This window comes from Paroedura picta, chromosome 12, assembly GCF_049243985.1.
Source record: "Paroedura picta isolate Pp20150507F chromosome 12, Ppicta_v3.0, whole genome shotgun sequence".
Taxonomy (NCBI): Eukaryota; Metazoa; Chordata; class Lepidosauria; order Squamata; family Gekkonidae; genus Paroedura; species Paroedura picta.
In genome coordinates, this window is record NC_135380.1 from 31,863,172 (window position 1) to 31,884,128 (window position 20,957).

The following is a 20,957-nucleotide window of genomic DNA, read 5'->3' on the forward strand; positions in this document are numbered from 1 at the left end:
TTGGAGAATTGACTTTTAACTTTTGTTCCTCCATGCCTGTCCTCATGTCCTTCCTTTCCATAGTATTCTGTTCTAGTTATCCAAAGACTAGAACAATCAGCCACATAAACAAGAAAAAAAAATCTCATGCACGTATAACTGTATTTCTTTTGAGGCTGGGTTTGCACCCAAGACAGTTCAAAATGCAAAAAGAGAAAATTGGTGAAAATGTGAAGGGAGAATTCTTTGGATCACATCTACTCTTACAGTCGTAGAACTTCTAGGGCTGTTTAGAAAAATCAGACTTGTCAACAGTCCCAGTGCTTTTTCTGCCCACAACGAAAGAAATCTTTGCAAAATGAACAGGCTGAGTGTAGATTAACTGGGAAACAGAACAGTAAGTAAGGGTGACAGTTGCATTGATCGTGCTCTTAGTGTTAATCTGCTCCATTGCCCTTTATCCAGCTTAGTTTAGTTCAGTTTGTCATAAGAGGACCTGAAAAGCACACACACAGCAAGCACAGTACAATTTCAATTCCTAGCTTAGTACTGGACATAATTTCTAGGGCTCTCCCATTGGCAGGGCTGCTTATCCTCCCTTGCAATGCATAGTCTGACTGTCCTTGCTTCCTTGTTCATCTAGGCAGACCCAGTGATGGTCCTGAATGATGATAACACCCTTGTGATCCTCTCCAACCGTCTCTCTGAAACAGGAGCCCCTTTGCTGGAGCAGGGGATGATTGTGGGGCAGCTGACCCTTGCGGATGCACTTATTATTGGGAACTGCAACAATCAGGTGGGATCCTGTGAGAGCTCTAGAAATGCCATCAAAAAGGACATATATTTGGTAGACAATACTGGCACATTTGAGAAATGTGTGTCTTTAAAGCAGGGAATGCCATAGGGTCAAGGGCAACAATTTCTTGGTGGTGACTTCTGACTTCCTGGAACTCCCAGTCTGTGAAGGGACATCTTTTAGCCTCTCTGTGTAGCTCCTTCTGGTGGCAGGTAGAAGAATCTTTTTGATCAAAGCATCTTTGATTATGCCCTGATTTATCCAAGTAATTTTCATGTTTAAATTTCCTGGAAAATGAGTACAATAAAATCAGAGTCCAGTAGCACCTTTAAGACCAACAAAGATTTATTCAAGGCGTGAGCTTTCGAGTGCAAGCACCCTTCATCAGACTATGATCTTCTTACATGACAGGGAATATATAGCAATATATTCCCTGTCATTTGCTATATTTGCAACACGGCCAACACGGCTACCCTTTTGAATCTATCCTGGAAAATAACATTCATTTCATCTGAGATTTGCCAGCCGGGATTCTGTAGGATCTCCTCAGCACCATCTTTTTTTTACAAAAATATCAGTGGCAGTTGTTTGGAAAAACTGGTTATTGATACTTCTAGATGCAGGAGGAACATTCTGAGACACACTGGAATTGTCAGATATAAATTGGCAATCTCCCCACAACCGCCTTCTGTGGACACATGTCTAGGAAGTGGCAAATTAATAAGGTCTCTGGCTGCTAAGATAGTTTCAGAAGGCCTTGAGGGTGCCTCAGTAGTGGGAGATCCAGCTGGCAAGTGGCTAGCACTCAGCCAGCCACCTCAGTAGTGACAGTGAAACAGTAGAATTGCTGTCTTGCTTTATCATTTTAGGCATTATGCCAACACATTTTCCTTGTGCCATGCACGTAGGGGCTTTTGGGTGCTAAAATGTTTTACTGTTTATATAGTTGGTGGCTCCACATTATTTGATTTTTAAACATCCTTTTTTTTCCATTCATGTATTGGGGATTTTTAGTCTTTGTTGAACATTAACATTCTGTTTTCCAGAAATAATTTAAATACTTTTCTCTCTGCCTCCCCAATAAATTGTCCTCACAGGGCCTCAGGGTACTATGGCTAAGTTTATGAGTGGTTCTTTTACAGGTAAAATTCAGTGAGTTGACAATCGACATGTTCCGGATGCTACAAGCTCTGGAGCGGGAACCAATGAATTTAGCCTCACAAATGAATAAACCTGGATTGCAGGCAAGTCTGATTTATATTTGTACCTTTCCCACTCTCACTCAACAGGCTGGCAGCTGACAATTGTTGGGGGGAGGGGGTTCATCGTCACTCTCTGCACTAAAAAATCCTGGGTGGATTAATTAAAAACAGACATATACCATGCTGAGAAATAATCAATGTCCTTTTTAAAAAATAGGAGACAGCTGAAAAGCCAGCAAGAAGGGAGAATCCCCACAAGTACTTGCTATACAAGCCGACTTTCAGCCAGCTGTATACCTTCCTAGCTGCATCATTTAAGGTTTGTGGGGGAAGTGCTGTTCGTCAGAAGAAGAATCTGCTAACACAACTTTCTTGAACTGAAATGCAACTGTGTCCCTGTGCTCCTCATTCTCAGTCAGTTTCTGTTGCCTGTTATTGTGTCAGTGCTTTGGTGACTTTGTTGTTGGTTTTTTTTTGGGGGGGGGTGTTCTGAAAAACAGTATGAAATCTTAAGTACCCCTCACTTTCCCTGTGTAGACCCAAAGGAACCCAGTATCTTCTGAAATGCAGCTGGCAATTATGTGCAAAATGTGCCTCTGTCGTACGTTCAAAATTAACTCCAACTCCTTTTCTCTCCTCAACATTTCAGGAACTGCCAGCAAACAGTGTCCTGCTCATCTACCTGTCGGCCACTGGAGTGTTCCCTTCAGGTCGTTCGGATAGTGAAGGTACAAATAAAGGAATGCTCCCTGTCATGAGCAGGGCTTGAATTCTCTTTATGATCAACAGAAGGTCTCCTCACAAAGGAAAAACTCCTCTCCTGGAATGGTCCGGCTTTCCTTTGCTGACATAGCAATATTAATGCTGTGTGCTTTGGGGACTCGCTTCTCAATCTACCCTCAGGTCCTATATCGGATTTTTTAGGCATCTGATGTGTTGAACACAAGTCAGGCACTTACCAAGCTGGCAGTCCTCTTTAGAAATCTGAGTTATGTTACACATCTCCAGACTCAGATATCACATATCAGGGCTGGGTTGGCACTAACTAGCTCTTCCACTGGGGGAAAATGATCTCTACCTTGGTAAGTGTCTGTACTATACTGAAGGGTCAGAGAACTAAATGCTTCTGGGGCTCACTTGGCCCTTTCTGAATACAGTTTGGACAGAAAATAGTTAACCAATGATAATAACATCCAGGAGTGGCCAGAGGGTGGCTGTGCTTGAAAAGGGCATTAAAAAGGTAGACGTTACTCCTTCTCTGCTTGTTACTATGACAGTTCAAGCCCTTGTCATGACTTTGCTAATTTCCCTCCACCCCCCTTTCCTCCAGACCAGTCCAACTTGACCAAATACTGAGCTACAGCTGCCATCTTTAAAAAGCAAACTAAAAGTCAATAAAAGTACACTGTAATAGAAAGAAACAAATGAAGATATTCTAATGCAAAAAGTAAAATTCTTAGTTTCTCATGTATTATTTGAGGAGAGTCCTAGAATGTGTACACAAAAGAAGATGTTTAGGTTCTGAAAGCCTTCCGTCTGGTAAATTATTTAATTCACCACATACATCGAAACCAAATATAAATCAGTGGTTGCACAGAACTTTTATGTAGACTTCGCACTGCGACAATGTGCTTCAGACTGATCTCATTGTAGCCCAGTCGGGAACATGACACTCATTGTTGCAGTGAAAACTTTACATAGAAGGTTCTGTGTAACCAGTTTTTTACTTTTTGCATTAGAATATCTTCATTTATTTCTTTCCATTACATGGTATTTTTCATTGTGATTGACAACACTGTGTAAAACCCCTCTCTTTTTTACTTATTAAAAATACACTGATTTTCCAGATTAAACAAACTGCTATGATTTGGTTCCCAAAGTATTATGTTTGCATTTAAATGAAGAAATCCTCCCAAACAAAAGTCAGATGAGATTCACTCCATCCACTTAATACTTGCATTCCTTTATACAATGCATGCTTGTTTCATCTTCCTTGCATGTCATAAACCTTTCCAGATACTTGCACCAAAAAGAAACCTGTAAACTTTTTTTGTTACAGGTTTTTTTTAAGTTGATTGGTGTTGGACTTTTCTGTGTGCTTGGGATGCAGATCTGTTGCACTCCTGATGGCCTATGCTATTGTCTACATTTCCTGCATGACTTTCTTCTTTTTTCTTCCCAATGTACTACAGAATGAATGTTCCATCACTATCTTTGGAGAGCCTCCTAGATTTCCTTTGACTCTCTTGGTTCCAGGTGATGTCTGTGTGCCTTTAAAGGCCCTCTAGACAGCTCAGTTTCAGGGATCAGTTTCACTGCTCCAGAACTCCCAGTTGTCCCAATTCCAAGTGACAGAAGTGCTTCAGCCCATGCTGATCCCTGCGAGCCATATAGCTAACAGGACCCAGTATGGTGCCAGTTCAGGTAAAGCAGTCCATTTGGCTGACTTTCTGTACTGTATTTGGTGAGTGTGTCGCAGGGGGAAAGAGGAGCTTCTTTCCTTTGGATACTTCCTGTTCTCCCAGTTGAGTGTTGTACCCAACCAGAAGCAACCATCCTAGTGAATCTCAGTCATCTAGTTGTCTTGGTTTTGAAAGAGATACCTGAATATGCATCTTAACACAACAGTTTCTATTCTCTTGGATTGTGTGGGTGACCATAAGAATTGCTTTGAGTTAGGACAAAAGTCCATGCAGTGCAGTACTTCCTCTATAAAAGAGAACGGTTGATTGCACTTGTCCTTTTAACCTAGGAGTCTTAAATGTCACAGATCTTCCTTGAATCATAACTGAAAAGTGATAATGATAAATTAAGAAGGGTAGGACCCAGTGAAGGTTCAAATACAAATCAAGTATAGAGGCACTGGGATACCAAGGTGGCAAGCACAATATCCAGAATAGACTTCTGTAGAGTCTTGAATCTTCTATTATTTCTTTATTCTTTATTGCAGAGGTCCCCAACCTGCAGGCTGCGGCCCGGTGCCGGGCCGCAAAGGCCATGGTGCCGGGCCGCGGCTCCCTCTCCCCGCCCCCCCCCCCGCAGTAAAAAACTTCCCAGGCCGCAAGCTTGCGGCCCGGGAAGCTTCTTACTGCGGGAGGGCGGGGAGAGGTAATCAGGGCCGGCCGCGCCCGTGTGGGCCACGCCCGCTCGGCCCGATCCGTGGGCGCGGCTCGGTGCGCGGGCACGGCCCACGGGTGCGGCCCGATCCGCGGGCGCGGCTCGGGGCGTGGGCGTGGCCCGCGCGGGCACGGTCCCCGCGGGCGCGGCCCGATGCCCTGCTGGTCCCCAGCCTCATAAAGGTTGGGGACCACTGCTTTATTGTACAAAGCAGTCCCAACACGTTTTGCCCACTGGCTTTGTCAAGGGACATTAAATTTATAGTTTTCAGACAAACTTCACATTAGTAAATACATGTCTTTTAAACAGAGTATGTCGTTATAACAGCAGCTACTTATGGTGTTCCAGAAATAATAGAAGATTTAAGACTCTACAGAAGTCTATTTTGGATATTGTGCTTACCACCTTGCCACTTTGGTATCCTAGTGCCTCTATACTTGATTTGAAAAGTGATAAAGCATTTCCAGTTTGAAACAGAAGGAATACTGACAGGGGTTCCTTGTTTTTCAACTTCCTTTTTCTAAATGTGAAATTGAGTTAACCTACTGGATTCCTGTGGATGATCTGGTTACACTGAAAATATCACCTTGAGTATTTTTTAAAGCATTTGGTAGCCACCAGAGAAACTATGTAAAATGCTGCATTATCCGAGTGGGCCTCCAATCACAGCTTCTTGCTTTTCTTCCATTGGTTGTAACTCCCTGGTCCCACTTGCATGATTCCCATGCATCACACCTGCCTATCCTACCAGTCCCTCAGATCCAATGTTCCCTCTAATTTTTTCACCCTACCTGAGTATAACTGCTGCAATCTTAAAATGGGCAATGGCCCGTGGAAGACCCTGCACGGCTCTAGAGTGCTGCTGAGTGGAGCTTCCTGTGTTAATGAGTAGCCTCCCATGAATCTTAGAAATAGGTGTAATGTGGAAATAAAGATTTCAGTAGCTGAAATCTTGGTCCAACCCAGCTACTGTGGACTGGAGTTTTGATGTTTTTTTTTTTTTTGCATAAGTGAAAAACAGGTGCATCAGATACTTTTTAAAATATCTACTTGCATGTTCTGCTTGTTTGATCTATACAACCATTCTTTCAAATACTAGAAGGAAATTTCAGCAGGAGGGGCAAAGATCTTTGGATAACAGACCAGCTGAATTTTGAAATTAAAACTCTGCAAGTATTAAGGGAAATCACTTTTAGAATGGGAATTGAGAATCGCTGCCAAGCTTTGGGTTCATAAATTTCATCTTGAAGCTCAGTTTAAGTGCACCTCTTGGACCATATTTGTGTTATATTTGCAAGAGTTCAGGATTCTTCTCATTATCAACCTTGGCTCTGTTTACACGTTTCAATGAACTCATTTATAAATGGCTGTTAATGCAAACATGTGACTGCTGTTGTCAGCTTTCACTTAATCAGTCATTATAGATAACTTTGCCTCTTGATTATCCATTGGTGGGATCCCCCTGAGGATATGAGATACCTTTACATAGAACTGACCCTATGATTCTGTCTGTAGTCTGGAGGGTGGTTTAAAATGGCTAGTGAATTCTGTATTTATAATCGAGAATAAAGTAACCTTCTCCTTTCATCAGCAGCTGTGAGGATTAACTCTTAAGGTGCTATCCTATGGATACTTGTTTGGGAGTAAATCATGAAACTCAGTGGGACTTGACTTCTTTGTAAACCTGCATAAGATTGGACTGTAAAGCCAGCTAAGTAACTATTTAGCAAACAAATGAGACCCATAAATCTCGACTGAGAACTGATGGCTGTGTACAGTCATTGTGAAAACTTTGCCTACTGTTTTTGGAAAACAAGTCCCACTAGGCAGTTTTTAAGCTGGGCCTGTAAGACTGAATACATGGCTGTTACCAAGAGCAGGTCTACTTGTAATTCTTCATGTTGGAGCTTTCCAAAGCACACACCTCCAGCAGCTCTGTATTGCTTTTGCCGTGGTGGTGGCTGTTACTGCTAACTCTGGAAAGGTTCTTGTTGATGTGTTAGAAGGATGAAGCCTGGCTCTTGAATATATTGGCAGTGGTGGTTTTAAATATTGGGTGCGTCAATCTTTCCTAAATGAAATAAACACGGCTCTTGATAAAGCAGCCTCTAATAGGTACCTTTTTGATGCTATGTAATCTAAAGTAGAATGGTCAGCAGCCCTAACCTGGCAATGTTATCTTGACATTGGTAACGCTGCCAAATTTTAATCAAGCTTATGATAAACATTTATAAAGGGATGCAGTAATCTTACCTTATTTTCTGTTTTCCAAAATTAAACATTACACAGCAGAGGGGATTTGTTGCATTAGTGTCCTGCATAGCGCAGGAGGTTGGACTAGATGACCCATAAGGTCCCTTCCAACTCTATTATTCTATGATTCTATGAAGTGTAGAAATTGTTTTCGCTTAGTGCACAAACCAGTTGTCCAGCTACAACTGGCCAGTTTTGACAAATTCTACTTTTCTCCCGGTTAGCACTATTTCTTCTCACATGCCGTGTTTGTTTCATTGTCAGCTTCACTGTGTTGCTGCTGTTCATCTTGGCTCCTGTATTGTTACCTATAGGTCCATATGATTTTGGGGGTGTCCTGACAAACAGCAATCGGGATGTTATAAATGGGGATGCCATCCATAAGCGGAACCAATCATACAAAGAGATGCATTGGTGAGTAACTGGCTCCTAGAGGAGGTTTCAGGCAGCCTCCTTCACTTGGAATAAGATGTTCTCCCATATGTAGAATATGCTTTTAAAAATGCTGTGTGATCTGCCTTGAACTTGTTTGTGTTTGATGTACATTCTACCTGCCTCCTGTACTTCCCTGTTTGAAACAAGAATCTGTTCAAAAAATATATCTGTGCACAAACAATTGTATGTCAAACTTCCAGTAGGATTTAAAAGCTGCATGATGTCTAGAAAGGCATCCAGTTTTATACTCATGCATGCTTAAATGTCAAACCTGTGAGAAATGGTCTGCATCTGTGTATGCTTCAAGTGCCTTTACAAATAAGTAAAATTGGGGGCGGTGAGGGAGAGTTCCCTGGATAATGTTATGGTGAACCAAGATTTTTAGGCAGCAGTTGTGCATGGGTACATCCTGGATAACCTATTTTGCTTCTGTGGGACATATAATAACTCTGGTGTTCACTCTTGTGGCTTAAAAGCACCAAGCCCAGACTTTGTATTTCTGGTCATTCATGAGCCTTAATTTCAGGGACACCTGTCTTAATCCATTGCAAAGGAGAATAGAGCAATCCTGATGACTTGCCTGGTTTGTGTACTGTTTGCCTAACAGGAAAAGGAGTGTTGCATAACAGACCACATGCTTGCTGGCTTTCCTTCTTTAGGAAGAATCAAGTGCTTAACTAAGGGGAAATAGAGAATGTATAGAATGGCTGCTTCTCTTTCTGGCTTCTCAGCATACCTATGAATATTTCTTATTCTCTGCTCTAGCCTGCACCCTGGAGATCTCTATCCTTTCACCAGAAAGCCCATGTTTATCATAGTGGACTCATCTAACAGTGTTGCCTACAAGGTAAGACCTCTGCCAAGTGGCTTTGTGTAAGAGAACCTCTATGCTTATCATCATCATGATCAATATTTAAACTTGTATACCGTCCTCCCAGAACGGCTCAGGGCAGTGATCATCATTGTCAAATACAACTTGATGACAAAGTATAAATTTACACTATTAAAAATTATTCACATTCAGATTAAAGTCAATTATTTAAACAGTTTAAACTATAATTAGTAACTGGTCCCATCTTTAATTTCAGTTCACTCCAGATGTTCTCTCATTGGGCATTTCTGATGGGGTTCTGGAGGGGGCAAAGTAGATGTTACCAGCTTTGGCCCCAACCAAAGACATGGCAGAAGAGCTACATTTTACAGGTCATGAGGAACTGTGCTAGCTCTGAAAGGGCCTGGATCTCCTCTGGGAGCTCATTCTACCAAGTGCGGGCCAGGACAGAAAAAGTCCTGGCCATGGTTAAAGCTAGATGTACTTTCTTGGGTCCAGGGGTCACTAGCCAGTTGGAATTGACTGAGCATAATTCCCTCAGGCACAGTGTGCCTAAACTGTGAATGGCCTTAAAGACCTTAAACCTGATCCAGAATTCAACCTGGAGCCAGTGCAGTTGCCAAAGCAGAGGCTGTCTTCTGAGGACCCTGGCTGCTGCATTCTGGACCAGTTGCAGTTTCTAGGTAAGGGTGTATCCTTGTAGAGCTAGTTACAGAAATCCAGTCTAGAGGTGAACATTGCATGGATCACTATGGCTAGATGCTCCAGAGCCAGGACTAAGTGATTCTAAAGTCTTGGAATTCATATTTTCTGGATGCAGTATACTAGTGCTCCATTTGCTGTCTCCTGTACTCCTTGCATTATTTTGTGGAGGAATAGTCCAGTATAGCACAGATTTTTTCAAGGTTAAAGGTCAGGTGCCCACTTTTAAAGATCAAGTGGATTTTTGTAGCCACTTCCAGGTTTTGAGTTAAATCTTCTTCTGACCTTCTCCCTGGCTCTCCTATGACGTGCAGTGCAGTGCAGTATATTGTTAACCCATGAATAATGGTAGTCCCTTTGAAGACACCCAACACTGGTAAAGTGAGTGTTTGCCAAGATGGTGCCATTAGCCATTTTCAGTTACTTGGTCAGGCTGTTTCTGACTTGAGCCCAGGCATTCAGCTCCTAAATCTGAGTGGATTGTCACAGGGCATTAAAAACAATATTATTTATTATTATTAACTTGCACTTCCAGAATTGCTCAGGGTGGGTAACAACATTCCTAAAACATCATGTAAAATAGGTTTAAAATGTTATTAATCTAAATCTAATAGCCCCCAACTGATTTTCCAGACTGGGGGGGATTTGGGATCAGGAGCTGGTCTTTCCCCCAGTGGTGAGGCTAGCATTTATTGGTGGTTGTTATTTTGGGCACCTGCCCATAAGCCTGTCTCTATTATTTCCACAATAATAACTTTGTGAAGTTGCTTAGGCTGAGAGATTGTGATGGGCCCAGGGTCATGTAGCCAGCTTCCTTGGCAGAGTTGGGATGTAAATCTGGCTGTCCCTGGTCCACCATGCTAATCACTATGCTGCTGTGGCTCATAAGCTTTCTACCTAATCAGCACCTTAAGAAAGGGGTGAGATGAGTAATTAACTTAATGAATTTTAGTAGAATTGAAACTTTTGAAGGAGTTTGAATTTTATATAGAAACCAAGTAGTTTATATGCCTGTCCATGCTCACTTAGGATTGGTTCAGTTACCAGAAAGGCTATGTGTAGGGCCCAAGAAGCAGTCATTGTTGGTGAGATAATTACTATGGATATTCAACCTTTTTATCTTGTGCAGGATGTAGACTTTCACTAACTGCTGCAACACCTGACTCCCTTGTCCTCAAGAAGGACCACGAGTTGACAGGTCTTGCCTACCACACTCTGCAGTGGTGATGGTCAAGGCTCAGCTCTCCAGAGCACAAGGCAGAACTGTGCAGGACACAGCAGGACTCTAAAGCAGCCAGCAGCATGGCTTTCTCCCTCACCATTCACTGGTGACGATGAGAGGATCACTGTGGACTGTCGGGGTGTGGGCCAGGGCACATGAGGAGACAGTCCTGCTACCAGGCTATCAGTGGTCCTGTTCCAATGTGCAGGGAATACATGCAAACTGCACAGCACAGACATTGCCACCATGATGCAGAATAGCCTGAGGAAGTTGGTGGGTGGTGGCACCATTATCCATGGCATCATGGTCACAGATGATGGCCTCAACATGTTGGCAGTGGGAAAAGCTGTGTCCACCTTAAGGCATCATCTGCCTGGTGCAGGTTTCACCTCATGGTGAAAGATGTTCTGGGGCTGGGGAGCACTCTGGGCCTCCTGGGTCACAGTCACCCTTGAGATGTGGTCTTTGTTTGAATCCAGCTGGTGTCTGGCCACCCACTTCTTATGCAGCATTAAGTCTGCCAGTCTGCTGCACAAGAGAGGGGATGAGCCTGAACACTGGCTCGTCCTGGACTTATCCAACTGCTAGAACTCCCATATGTGCCATGACTGCATGTTTGGTGGCACAGAAAAGCACAGTGCAGGATGTAATCTCCTCCATGACCATCTTGTGTGGGGAAGAGGAGCTCAGCATCAGTTCCAGCTACAGGCTGACTGTCCCACAAATGGTACATGTCGTCAAGCCTTCCAGGACACCACCAATGTGTTATGTGCCCATACAACCAGCCTGGGTAAAGTTATTCCCCTGATTCAAGGGCTGGTCTGGATGGTGGCCTCTACACTGGAGCTTGGCCCCAACTACACACGGGACTGGGTCTTGGCACAGAGGTTGCAAGTTGCATCCTCTCTGCAAGAAAGGGGGGAGTAAAAGCTGGCCTATATCTGTGACCTCTGGATAAAAGGGCAACATTGCTCTTTGCAAAAAAGGGTGGAGGCTGCAGCTCTGCAAAGAAGTGTGAAGGCTACAGACCAGCAGATTGCTTGCCTTACTTCCAGTGCCTGGTTGCGGGGTGGGGGGAAGGTCTGCCCAGGTGAGGTTTCCCTGTGAATTTGGTGTCAGTGACTTGATCTTGAGCCATTCTATAGACTCCTGTAACTGCAGCTGTCTTTTCCAGAGAGAACATTATAGGAAGATCTTTTTGGGGGGTCCATAGCTGTGACCCCAGAAATGTCATCTACCCCCAACTTGTACAGACTGTAGAGGAGCAGGTGGCAAAGTGAGGTTCCCTGTGTGTTTGGTGTGTGTAGCTTGCAGGGGGGGATCTATCCTTATATGGTTTTGTACCTGTACCTGACATTTCCCCCCCAAGTACTTTCCTGGCTTGACCTTTTGGTTTAGTGCCACAGAGTGGCTCTGGTTCTGCTGGACTTGCAAAAATGCCCCCCACCTTCACCTCCTACTGAAGAGATTCTCTGCGATTTTGATTATGTTCTGCTCGACTTCTATTGCCCTTGCTTATTTTGGCTATAGACACACTTGGGGGGAGGGCATACCCCATAAATCCAATCCTCCCCTAACTTGGAGGGCAGATAAAGGAGAATAAGCTGGAGAATTGATGTGAGTTTATACAGAATCTGTGCTATGCACTCCTGAACATGGACCTGTTATTTCAGCCTCTCCAAAGTAGGTGGTCCAAGGAAAGTGCTTTCTGGGGGGCAGCTTTTTTTGGGAGGCAGTAATTCAGACCCCGATAAATTCAATCCTCACCAGACTTGGATGGCAGGTAGAGGAAAGTCAGCTGGAGATCCCCTTTGAGTTTGGTATCTCTAGCCATTCTACTGCATTCACAAATTTCATGATTGAACTGTTTTATCTGGCATAAAAAATGTGCTGCTCCGTGGTTTGTGAACCAGACATGCCACAAACTCATGAAGGCTGCATTTTCCTGGTCATGCCCATCCCTAGTTACAAGCGTGCCTTTCTATAAGCTTACATTAGGCTCTTAAAGCCTCTCTTCTAGATTAGGTCCATGCTTCCTTATCTTCACCATTGTTCTAAGATTGCTGAAACTGGTGTGTCTTTCTTTAATCTGCTCTCTTCCAGAATTTCACAAACTTATTTGGACAACCATTGGTGTGCCTACTTTCGCCAACAACATATCCAAAGGCGTTGCAAGGTAGGGAAGGTGTTTGTCCTCGGTAGCAGGATCTCAGTCACTTGCTAATATCCTGTATTTAATTTTGCAAATTAATGGTGGTGCTAGCTTTGCAGATAAAAACATGGTACAATATCAAAGGCTGCTCTGCCAGTTCCATTTTCTGAAATTACTAGGGATATAACAAAAAGCCCAGGGTCGTCAGCCTCAGAACAGACCTACAGCACTGCTGTTGGATGGTAGCCAATCAATAACATTCATTGTTCAATAAATGTGTATACTTTGGCTTCTGGCTGAAGCAGTCAATTTGGACAACATTAAAAGCTTTTTAAGAGCCTCTTGTGGCGCAGAGTGGTAAGGCAGCCGTCTGAAAGCTTTGCCCATGAGGCTGGGAGTTCAATCCCAGCTGCCGGCTCAAGGTGGACTCAGCCTTCCATCCTTCCGAGGTCGGTAAAATGGATACCCAGCTTGCTGGGGGGTAAACAGTAATGACTGGGGAAGGCACTGGCAAACCACCCCGTATTGAGTCTACCATGAAAACGCTAGAGGGCGTCACCCCAAGAGTCAGACATGACTCGGTGCTTGCACAGGGGATACTTTTACCTTTACCTTTAAAAGCTTTTAAGAAAAAGTGGGTGTTGGGGTGAAAGGTTAGATCATTATGACATACATTTCCACTTAGAGAACAAAACAAAACTGGTTTGGGGTGGAAAGGGAGAAACCTGGAACTTTTTATTTCTATAGGAGGCTTCTTTGTGGCTACAGATCTTCCATAAGTTATGTTGCACAGTGCAAGGCCAATGATAGCAGCAGGTCTATCTGAAGGAAGTTATGAGTGTTTACTTTCCAGGGCATTTACCTTCAGAAGCAACTTCATTGTGTAAGTGCAAGGGTCATGCATCTCAAAAGGAGTTTGAGTGACATGCTCAAACATTTATGTTTGGATAGCTAATAGCTAAAGAAAAGATGCACTGTCTCAAAATGGAAGCTGTGGTAAGCTATCTGGCTTAACTTTAATGGGACACTCTGCAGTGACTAGCGATCATCTGATTAGGGAGCTAAATATTTGCTCAGTGAAAGCTCTCTATATCTATTAACTTTCCAACCCATTTTTACAGTCCCTATAACTGTAAATGGTACTGGTGTATCTCTCTCTGTGAGAGTTGCCCCTTTCCCAGCATGAAGTCCAGTCTGGTGACATAATTTGTGACACAGGAAGGTGATGGTCAGCAGTGAATGCATGAGAAGCTGGAGACCTTCACTCTTTTGGCTTTTGAGGTAAGTTCTATTATGTGCTGAAAGGCTTTTGAATTGAAAAAAAAATGTGTCGTCCCTGTGAAAATAATACGAAACTTGTCCAGAGAAATGCTGAAAATAATAGAACTTACCTTTAAAAACAACAATTGTGAATGTCTCCAGCAGGAGGGGAAAGGGAGGCGTGTCTATCGATCATATCTTAAATCCAGTGACCGTTCCTTTCCCTTGTTCTGCTTAGTCTCAAATCAATGAATGCAGCTAAGTGCTAGTGGAAGATTGAAGGAACAGTTTTCATTGTGGAGAATAACTGGAATGGTGATGGTGGTGAAGAGAATTCTTGTGTTTGAGGGTGGGGTTGGGATCTATGACTTGAAGGTATTGCGTTATTTTTTTCTTCACTGCCATAATGGTACCTTTAGGATTTGATGTTAACATGCTAATATTATACATTTTTTGTGGCTCTCCTCCCACTTATAGACCTCCTTCCTACTAGAGGCTATCCAAATTGCAAATACGATCATGTTTTGTAAAACCTAATTAATTGATCAAGACTCTGGATTTCAATGTGGAATCATGGAAGTATTAGAGAATTTCAGCAAAATGGATGAAAACTTTTTTTTTAGATTATTTACATTTCCATTACCCAACTTGAGTCTTCAGGACACCGTGGGTTATGTTGCTAAAGAAATAAATTGTCTACCATAGCAAGTTCCCGTGGTTAACTGTACCAAAGTGACAGACCTGTTGGACACAAACAGAAGTAATATGAGTTTCATGCAAATTGGGGGGGGGGGTCTGGTTTAACCTTTGTTATGAATGATTACTTTTATTTAGTGGTAGGAGTTTTTTAAATGACATTTCTTCGCATTTCAGTGAGAGCTGAGGGCTTTTAGTATGAGGGACTATCTCTTGTTTTGTATGCCAAGCATGTTATGTTGTCATTCTTCTGTTGACTTCTAGATCAATCCCAACGAGGTAGCCTCTTCACCTTCTTTCTGAACAACCCATTAATGGCATTCCTATTTGTCTCTGGATTATCAAGCACGCGCAGAGGACTGTGGGACAAGTGTCATGATTACCTTCGAAAAATCAATCGGGATATTGCACAATTGCTGACTCATTCCCGTTCCATAGGTATGCTTTGATGGAAGGAGCTTTGCAGTTGAAAATAGTTAATGGCTATTTTTAAATGTACTGTCTCAGGTTGGGGAGGCAGGAAACACTGCAGTCCCTTGTCTCTCTTTCAGAAACGTATGAAGACCCTTTCTGAATTCAGTTTTCTGCAAATGCCATCTTTTTTGCTCTCTGCAGATCAGGCCTTTCTTCAGTTCTTTGGAGATGAATTCCTTCGTTTACTTCTAACAAGATTCATCTTCTGCTCAGCCACCATGAGGATGCACAAAATCTTCCGGGTATGCCAGAGAACTGTCTTTTCTTTTAGCTTGGTTCATGAATAGATTGTTGTTCATTCAGAAATGCATCATTTATGGATAAAAGGCTTTCTTCTGTGCTTGTGACAGTTCTCCATCAGTGGAGGAAGGTATCACTGTGCTTCAGTCCTCACACTCCTGCTTAGTTTCAACTAGGGTTTACTCCAAGTTTAAAGTATTTGCCTAAGTGCTTTTTTCCTTCCTTCCCGGTAGTCGATACGTCTACAGCCATTCACTTCCGCCTAACTCCAATAACGTACTGTCTCTGCTAAAAGCAGTAAAACCATTTTCATCTACAGCTGTTGGTTGCTGTACACATACTACAGAATAATTACTGATTTAAATCTCAGGGTGTGTAATGTTGCTAAAGTTAACTATAGTGAGAAATTTACGATTTCCAGAGCTGAAGGAACCCTTTGCCAAAACTGGGAAAAGGAATAGTCAGGATTTAACCATCAGCTTGTTTTGATTTGCTGGGACTGCCACTCCTCCCTCCCCAATAGCAGACTCCTCTTGCAACTGCAGGGCTTTTCAGAAAGAGATAGTGATACAGCTTGGGGACAAGCTGATCAGTACAAAACTGCTGTGCAGTCCAACTCCTTAGGTGTGCTTAAAGTGACTCTTTGATTTCCATTCTCTATATATGTCTGGAATATTTCACTGTTAATTGGTACTTTAAGCTTTTTAAACAAACAACTGTAAACTGATTCACAATGTGATAAGATGGTGGGATGTTTCTAGATTTATAGGCATGTATTTCTGTGGGGTTGCCATAGTTGCGACTTGAAGGCACTTTACAGATACATCTGTAGATGCATTAGTCTATAATTGAAATGAATGGATGTTTGCCTCCATTTTCCCACTGTGTGGAAGGCATAACAGAAATCTTAGTTTCCAAGAGCACCAAAGACACCATATCCTGGTGTGATCTTGTGTCCAATTCCCTAGCCTTTTCCTTCTCAGTCTCATATTCTTGACTTGGCCAGATGCACATGAGTTGTAGAGAACAATGTGGAACAACAGTCAGCTATGTGTAATGAAATGTTTCCCATCTGTATGATGGCTATACTGGCAATTGAAATACTCTTCCGTCTTCTGTTCTCCCCACTTCTTTTCCATAGCAGGAAACTAGAAATTATCCAGAATCCTATCCTCAGCTGCCAAGGGACGAAACTGTGGAGAATCCACACCTCCAAAAGCACATTTTGGAGTTGGCTTCCATGCTGGATGTTCGAAATGTGTTCCTGGAAACCACCCTTGATGATTATTAAAATGAAAACGTGTTTCGGCTTTCTTACAGCAGAGGGGTGTTCCTGGCCACAGGCTTTTGAAATGGTGCAGTTTTCTAATGTGAAGATCCACAAAAGGAATTTACTTGATTTTTATTTTTAAATTTATGATTATTTTTTTAAAAATAAAATGGCTGTAGGCGCAGCTGTTCCATTCTGTATGGGTCAATTTTATATACTAAACCCTTCTGCATCTTTAAAAATTTTAAGACTAAAGATATCCCCTGGTTTTAAATTTTGATTTTAATGGTTGAAACTAACCATATCACAAATGATGCTAAGTATTTAAATGCTATCACTTTTAGCCCATGTGTGTGAAAATTCTTTATTTTTGTACATTTTTAAAAAATATTGGAAGCAAAAAAAAGTCCAAGAAGAAGAAGAAGAGAAAAAAAAGATCTTCTTTCCCCAAAGATTCTGGATTTAAAATGTGATTGGTGGGACCACTCCCTGCAAAGCAGCGATAGCAATAAACAAGTCTTTCAAGACAATACACTTGATCAACTCAAGAGGGAACATCATATCTGAAGGGATGCTGGAGTGATCTCAGAAAACATAGTGTTCCCCACAAATTCCATATTCTGATACAAAACTAAGTCACTTGCTGGCTGAGAATGCAGGACATCCCCCTTTGGGCCAGAAACAACTGGTATATAGGGCATATTACCATGTCAAGAAATTGCCCCCCAGCTCTTTACTGGACCACCCTCTGTGCCTCTTGCAGAGCCAAGATCCTTCTGCCTCAGGAGGATGGTTAGGACCAGTCTGGATTCTGAATTGCTCAAGGAAGAACTGCCTTCCTCCACCACACAAAACGAGTACCATTCCCCAGCTTTGGCCAGAGTCATGCCTAGGAATGGAAAATACCAGCCTTTCCCTGCACAAGGACACATGGCAAGGAGCTGCTTTGAATTTCCACTGCCACACTTTGACTGTGAGAGAATCTTTCATGGCATTCCTCTAGATCCAAGAGAGCTGTTCATCCTTGTTTCATGACTAATGACACAAATTCATGTTGTGGTGTGTGGCAAATAAAGAAAGAAATCACTGCCTGGCCTCTATGGCAGCTCAAAATAAATCCTTGTTACAGATGTAAGAGAGGCTCATTCCTCCTTCACATGAGAAGTGTGAAATCTTCCTGCAAGATTTTGGATGAGACAATAGCATGGGGTGCATGGTACCTTTGCAAGTAGAGCCCCTTAAGTGCTTATTTTGGCTATAGGAATCTCATAGCTGCTGAAGGAGGGCGTTTGCTGGAGCTGCTGGAAGCAAAATGGTGGCAGCCAGGAAATCAGCTGTACGTTAGGAGTACAACAGAGAGCATGGAAGTGCTTGTGGAGGGAGGAAGAGAAGGGATGCTGAGGGAAGGGTGCTGCTCTCAACTTGTCCTCTATACCCAGCTTTTAAGATGAGCTGCAACTTGACCAATTGCTGTAGTTTAGGAGACAAAACCCAAAAGCTACCGTAAAGCACAACCACCTTGAGGGCATCAAAGTTTTGTTATGCATGTTTTTCTTTTCAGTCTGCTTTCAGTTAGCAAGTGCTTTGTACAGTGAAAATACTGATACCAAGGAAGATGTTCACGCTTTGCGGCCTGAACAACATTTTCAAGAGAAGAGAAACAAGGTGCAGAGATGTTCTGGCAACTGGTGGTGCAGGCCTCTTATTTCCATGTTGCAGTTGCTCAGATGGGTTGCTGCGAGGCTCTCTTGTTAATGATCACATTGCTGTTGGATCTGGAGTCCAGTTGGCCAATTGTCCAGCATATTCAGGTTTAACCAAAAAAGGTAGCACACATTTTAAGCACTCTTTTAATCTTAGTGAGTGCATTTTGTAATATGATTATAGGATTGAGATCAAAAGGAAATGTCCTTCCCCCCACATAGCTAAAGTTGAACTGAAGCTGTGGAAACAAGGTTGGTTTGTTTGTCCTCCCCCCCCCCCTCCAATTGGGAGTTCTCTTAAAGTAAATACTCCTTTGCTTGGTATTTTTGAGCAGGCTGCCATTCAAACCTATCTCAACCACTGCCCAGGATAAGAGGAAATGGCCCGCAATTTGGGAAAAGGGGGATTGAGGTCCACTGCAGAGCTGGGAAAAGGCAGTGCTTAAGAGTGATGACAAAAGGTGCCTTAGGTCGGGCATAAAGTGCAATGGGGACGTAAGCAATGGGAACAGAGTTTGCAGAGCTTTTACTACCCTAATGGCTTGACTTGAGAATGCCTTCACTTTCAATTGGCACTTGAGTAGTTTAATAGCAAAGTAGCCTGAAGCGGGCTAGGTTTGGTAACAAGCACTGGTGCATTTTCTTCTGTGGTGCTTTGGTCTTGTAGTCCCCTTGCACCTGAAATATGGTTGGGGCTTTTTTGTTTTCTTTTTAAAATGACAATGTAGATGAGTGGTGTGTGTGTTATATGTACAGTATATGCATTCTGTCTGCCAGCTGGGGATGGGGGGTGGGGAGGGATGCTGCCTATAAATCTGTATATTTGTAGATATTTATATACAGCGTAATCAAGTGTATACAAAATAAAAGATATATGCAGAGGTGCAGAGTAGAATTCATTCCATTTGGGAGTAGGATCATTCAGGATACTGTTGCTCAGACTGGCTGCATGGGTCCATGATTCATAGATGTCATTTGGCCATATTAAGTTTGTTTTAAAATTTTCATTATCCAGATACTAGAGATCTGTGTATTAAATTCTGAGACCAGTGATTCATTAATTGATCTATTTGTGACCTCAAGCTCACCAATCAAATTCTAAGCTTGTGATAAAGAAACTTTTTTGCCTCCCTGTAACATATTGGTGCATTCCCCCTCCCCTCATTTTTTTCCTCCTCTGAGTAGCTAGTGTCCTAGGAAAAACTACCTAGGTGTACAGAAGACCTGTGCATATTTTTGCAGTTCGTTGCAGTTGACATTTTATTAAGCTCCCAGGATAAACAAGGAGATTCCTCTGATTATCTGTGGTGAATATGCTAAGAATGCACAGTTGGCTTCTGACCATCTTGTTCTGTTTTGCTCAATTATATTGGAATAGCATGTGTGCATGATCTTGGAAAGAAGACTTCTGTTAGCATGTCCGTTTTGTATTCTGTTTGTCAAATATTTGTCAAATGTCTGGACCATAGATTTAAGTCATAATGAAACCAAGTATGCAGATCAAAAGAACAAGTACAAAACACAAGTGATTACAAAGCCTGTATAAAAGACAGATAATCATCTACCCCATGAGCATTCGTGCAATGCTGTCTTGCTTCTCTCTGCTGCTAATGCAAATGAGGTTTCCCTTTTGCTGTATCAGGCCTGTCATTATAGGCACCAAATAATGAGGTCTGCAAAATGGTGAGACCATTAAAATGAAATGGAAGTTGCGGGCAGAAATTATTTCTGGCCTCTTTATGGACAATCAAATAGCAAAAATATCCTCCACTATATCAGCTCCACAAATGTGATTTCTTAGATCATACTGTGTGTTTTTGTAACTCTGCTATTGGCAGCAAAGTGCATTTGCTGGAATTAATTAGTAAATGCTGGGAATGGGGGCTATAGCTTAGTGGTAGAGCATCTGGTTTGCATGCAGAAGGTCCTAAATTCAATACCCCAGTATCTCCAGTCAAAAAGATCAGTTAGCAGGTTATGTGAAAGACCTCCAACAGGAATCCTGCAATCAGAATGGCTCAAGGAAAGAGATTTTATACTCATGTTTAATCATGCATTATGAAGGAGTGGGTTTGGCGGCAGAGGCAAATTTTTGGAATTGATGGAGGATAAATCTAGAAATGGCTACTAGTCATAGTTTATTGATGGGATCTCCATAGTCAAAGGCACTAAGCCTCTGAATCCCAGAAACAGGAGGCAGCCTCTATGCCCTACTGTTGCAGGCTGAAGTTTCAGATGTGGCAGGTTGCCCCTGCCTTCCTTGCACCCACATGGGGGAGCATTTGGCCCGGTGCATTTGACCTCATCTGCCCCCAATTTGTGCTCCTGCATGGGAGCTGAGGCAGTGAAGTTCCCAGTACGTAAACAGTCTATATGAGACAGGATGCTGGACTAGAAGGAACATTGGTCTGATTCAGCTGGGCTCTTCTTATGTTCTGAACCAGTTTTTAAATCGAGTTTTCAATCACATTTTGGCAGGCCACTGAAAAGCAGGGCATGCTGAGGATGTATCTAATGAATTGTCATTTGTACCTGAATGCCCTCCTTTTGGGGAACATAATACATTCTGTTGAACTATGCTTAAGCTCACAAAAGCTTCCTTCCAGCTTGTGCATATTGCTGAA

At 42.6% G+C, this 20,957-nt stretch overlaps 1 protein-coding gene across 7 annotated transcripts in view; it reads left to right on the plus strand.

The window, feature by feature from the left end:
• The window catches only part of SCAI (suppressor of cancer cell invasion), a 69,646-nt gene extending 52,820 nt beyond the window's left edge, over nt 1–16,826 (plus strand). For 3 of the 7 annotated variants that reach the window (XM_077305502.1, XM_077305505.1, XM_077305508.1), the window contains 10 exons: nt 623–775; nt 1,918–2,019; nt 2,195–2,296; nt 2,627–2,705; nt 7,662–7,761; nt 8,548–8,629; nt 12,642–12,714; nt 14,911–15,084; nt 15,262–15,362; nt 16,502–16,826. In XM_077305502.1, coding sequence (XP_077161617.1) covers nt 623–775; nt 1,918–2,019; nt 2,195–2,296; nt 2,627–2,705; nt 7,662–7,761; nt 8,548–8,629; nt 12,642–12,714; nt 14,911–15,084; nt 15,262–15,362; nt 16,502–16,651 — 1,116 coding nt within the window. In that variant the 3' untranslated portion in view covers nt 16,652–16,826. Of the gene's footprint in view, nt 1–622; nt 776–1,917; nt 2,020–2,194; nt 2,297–2,626; nt 2,706–7,661; nt 7,762–8,547; nt 8,630–12,641; nt 12,715–13,811; nt 13,972–14,910; nt 15,085–15,261; nt 15,363–16,501 lie in introns of those variants that run through there. The other 4 variants (XM_077305503.1, XM_077305507.1, XM_077305504.1 and 1 more) reach the window with 3 other exon arrangements.
• The last annotated feature ends 4,131 nt before the right edge of the window (nt 16,827–20,957 follow it).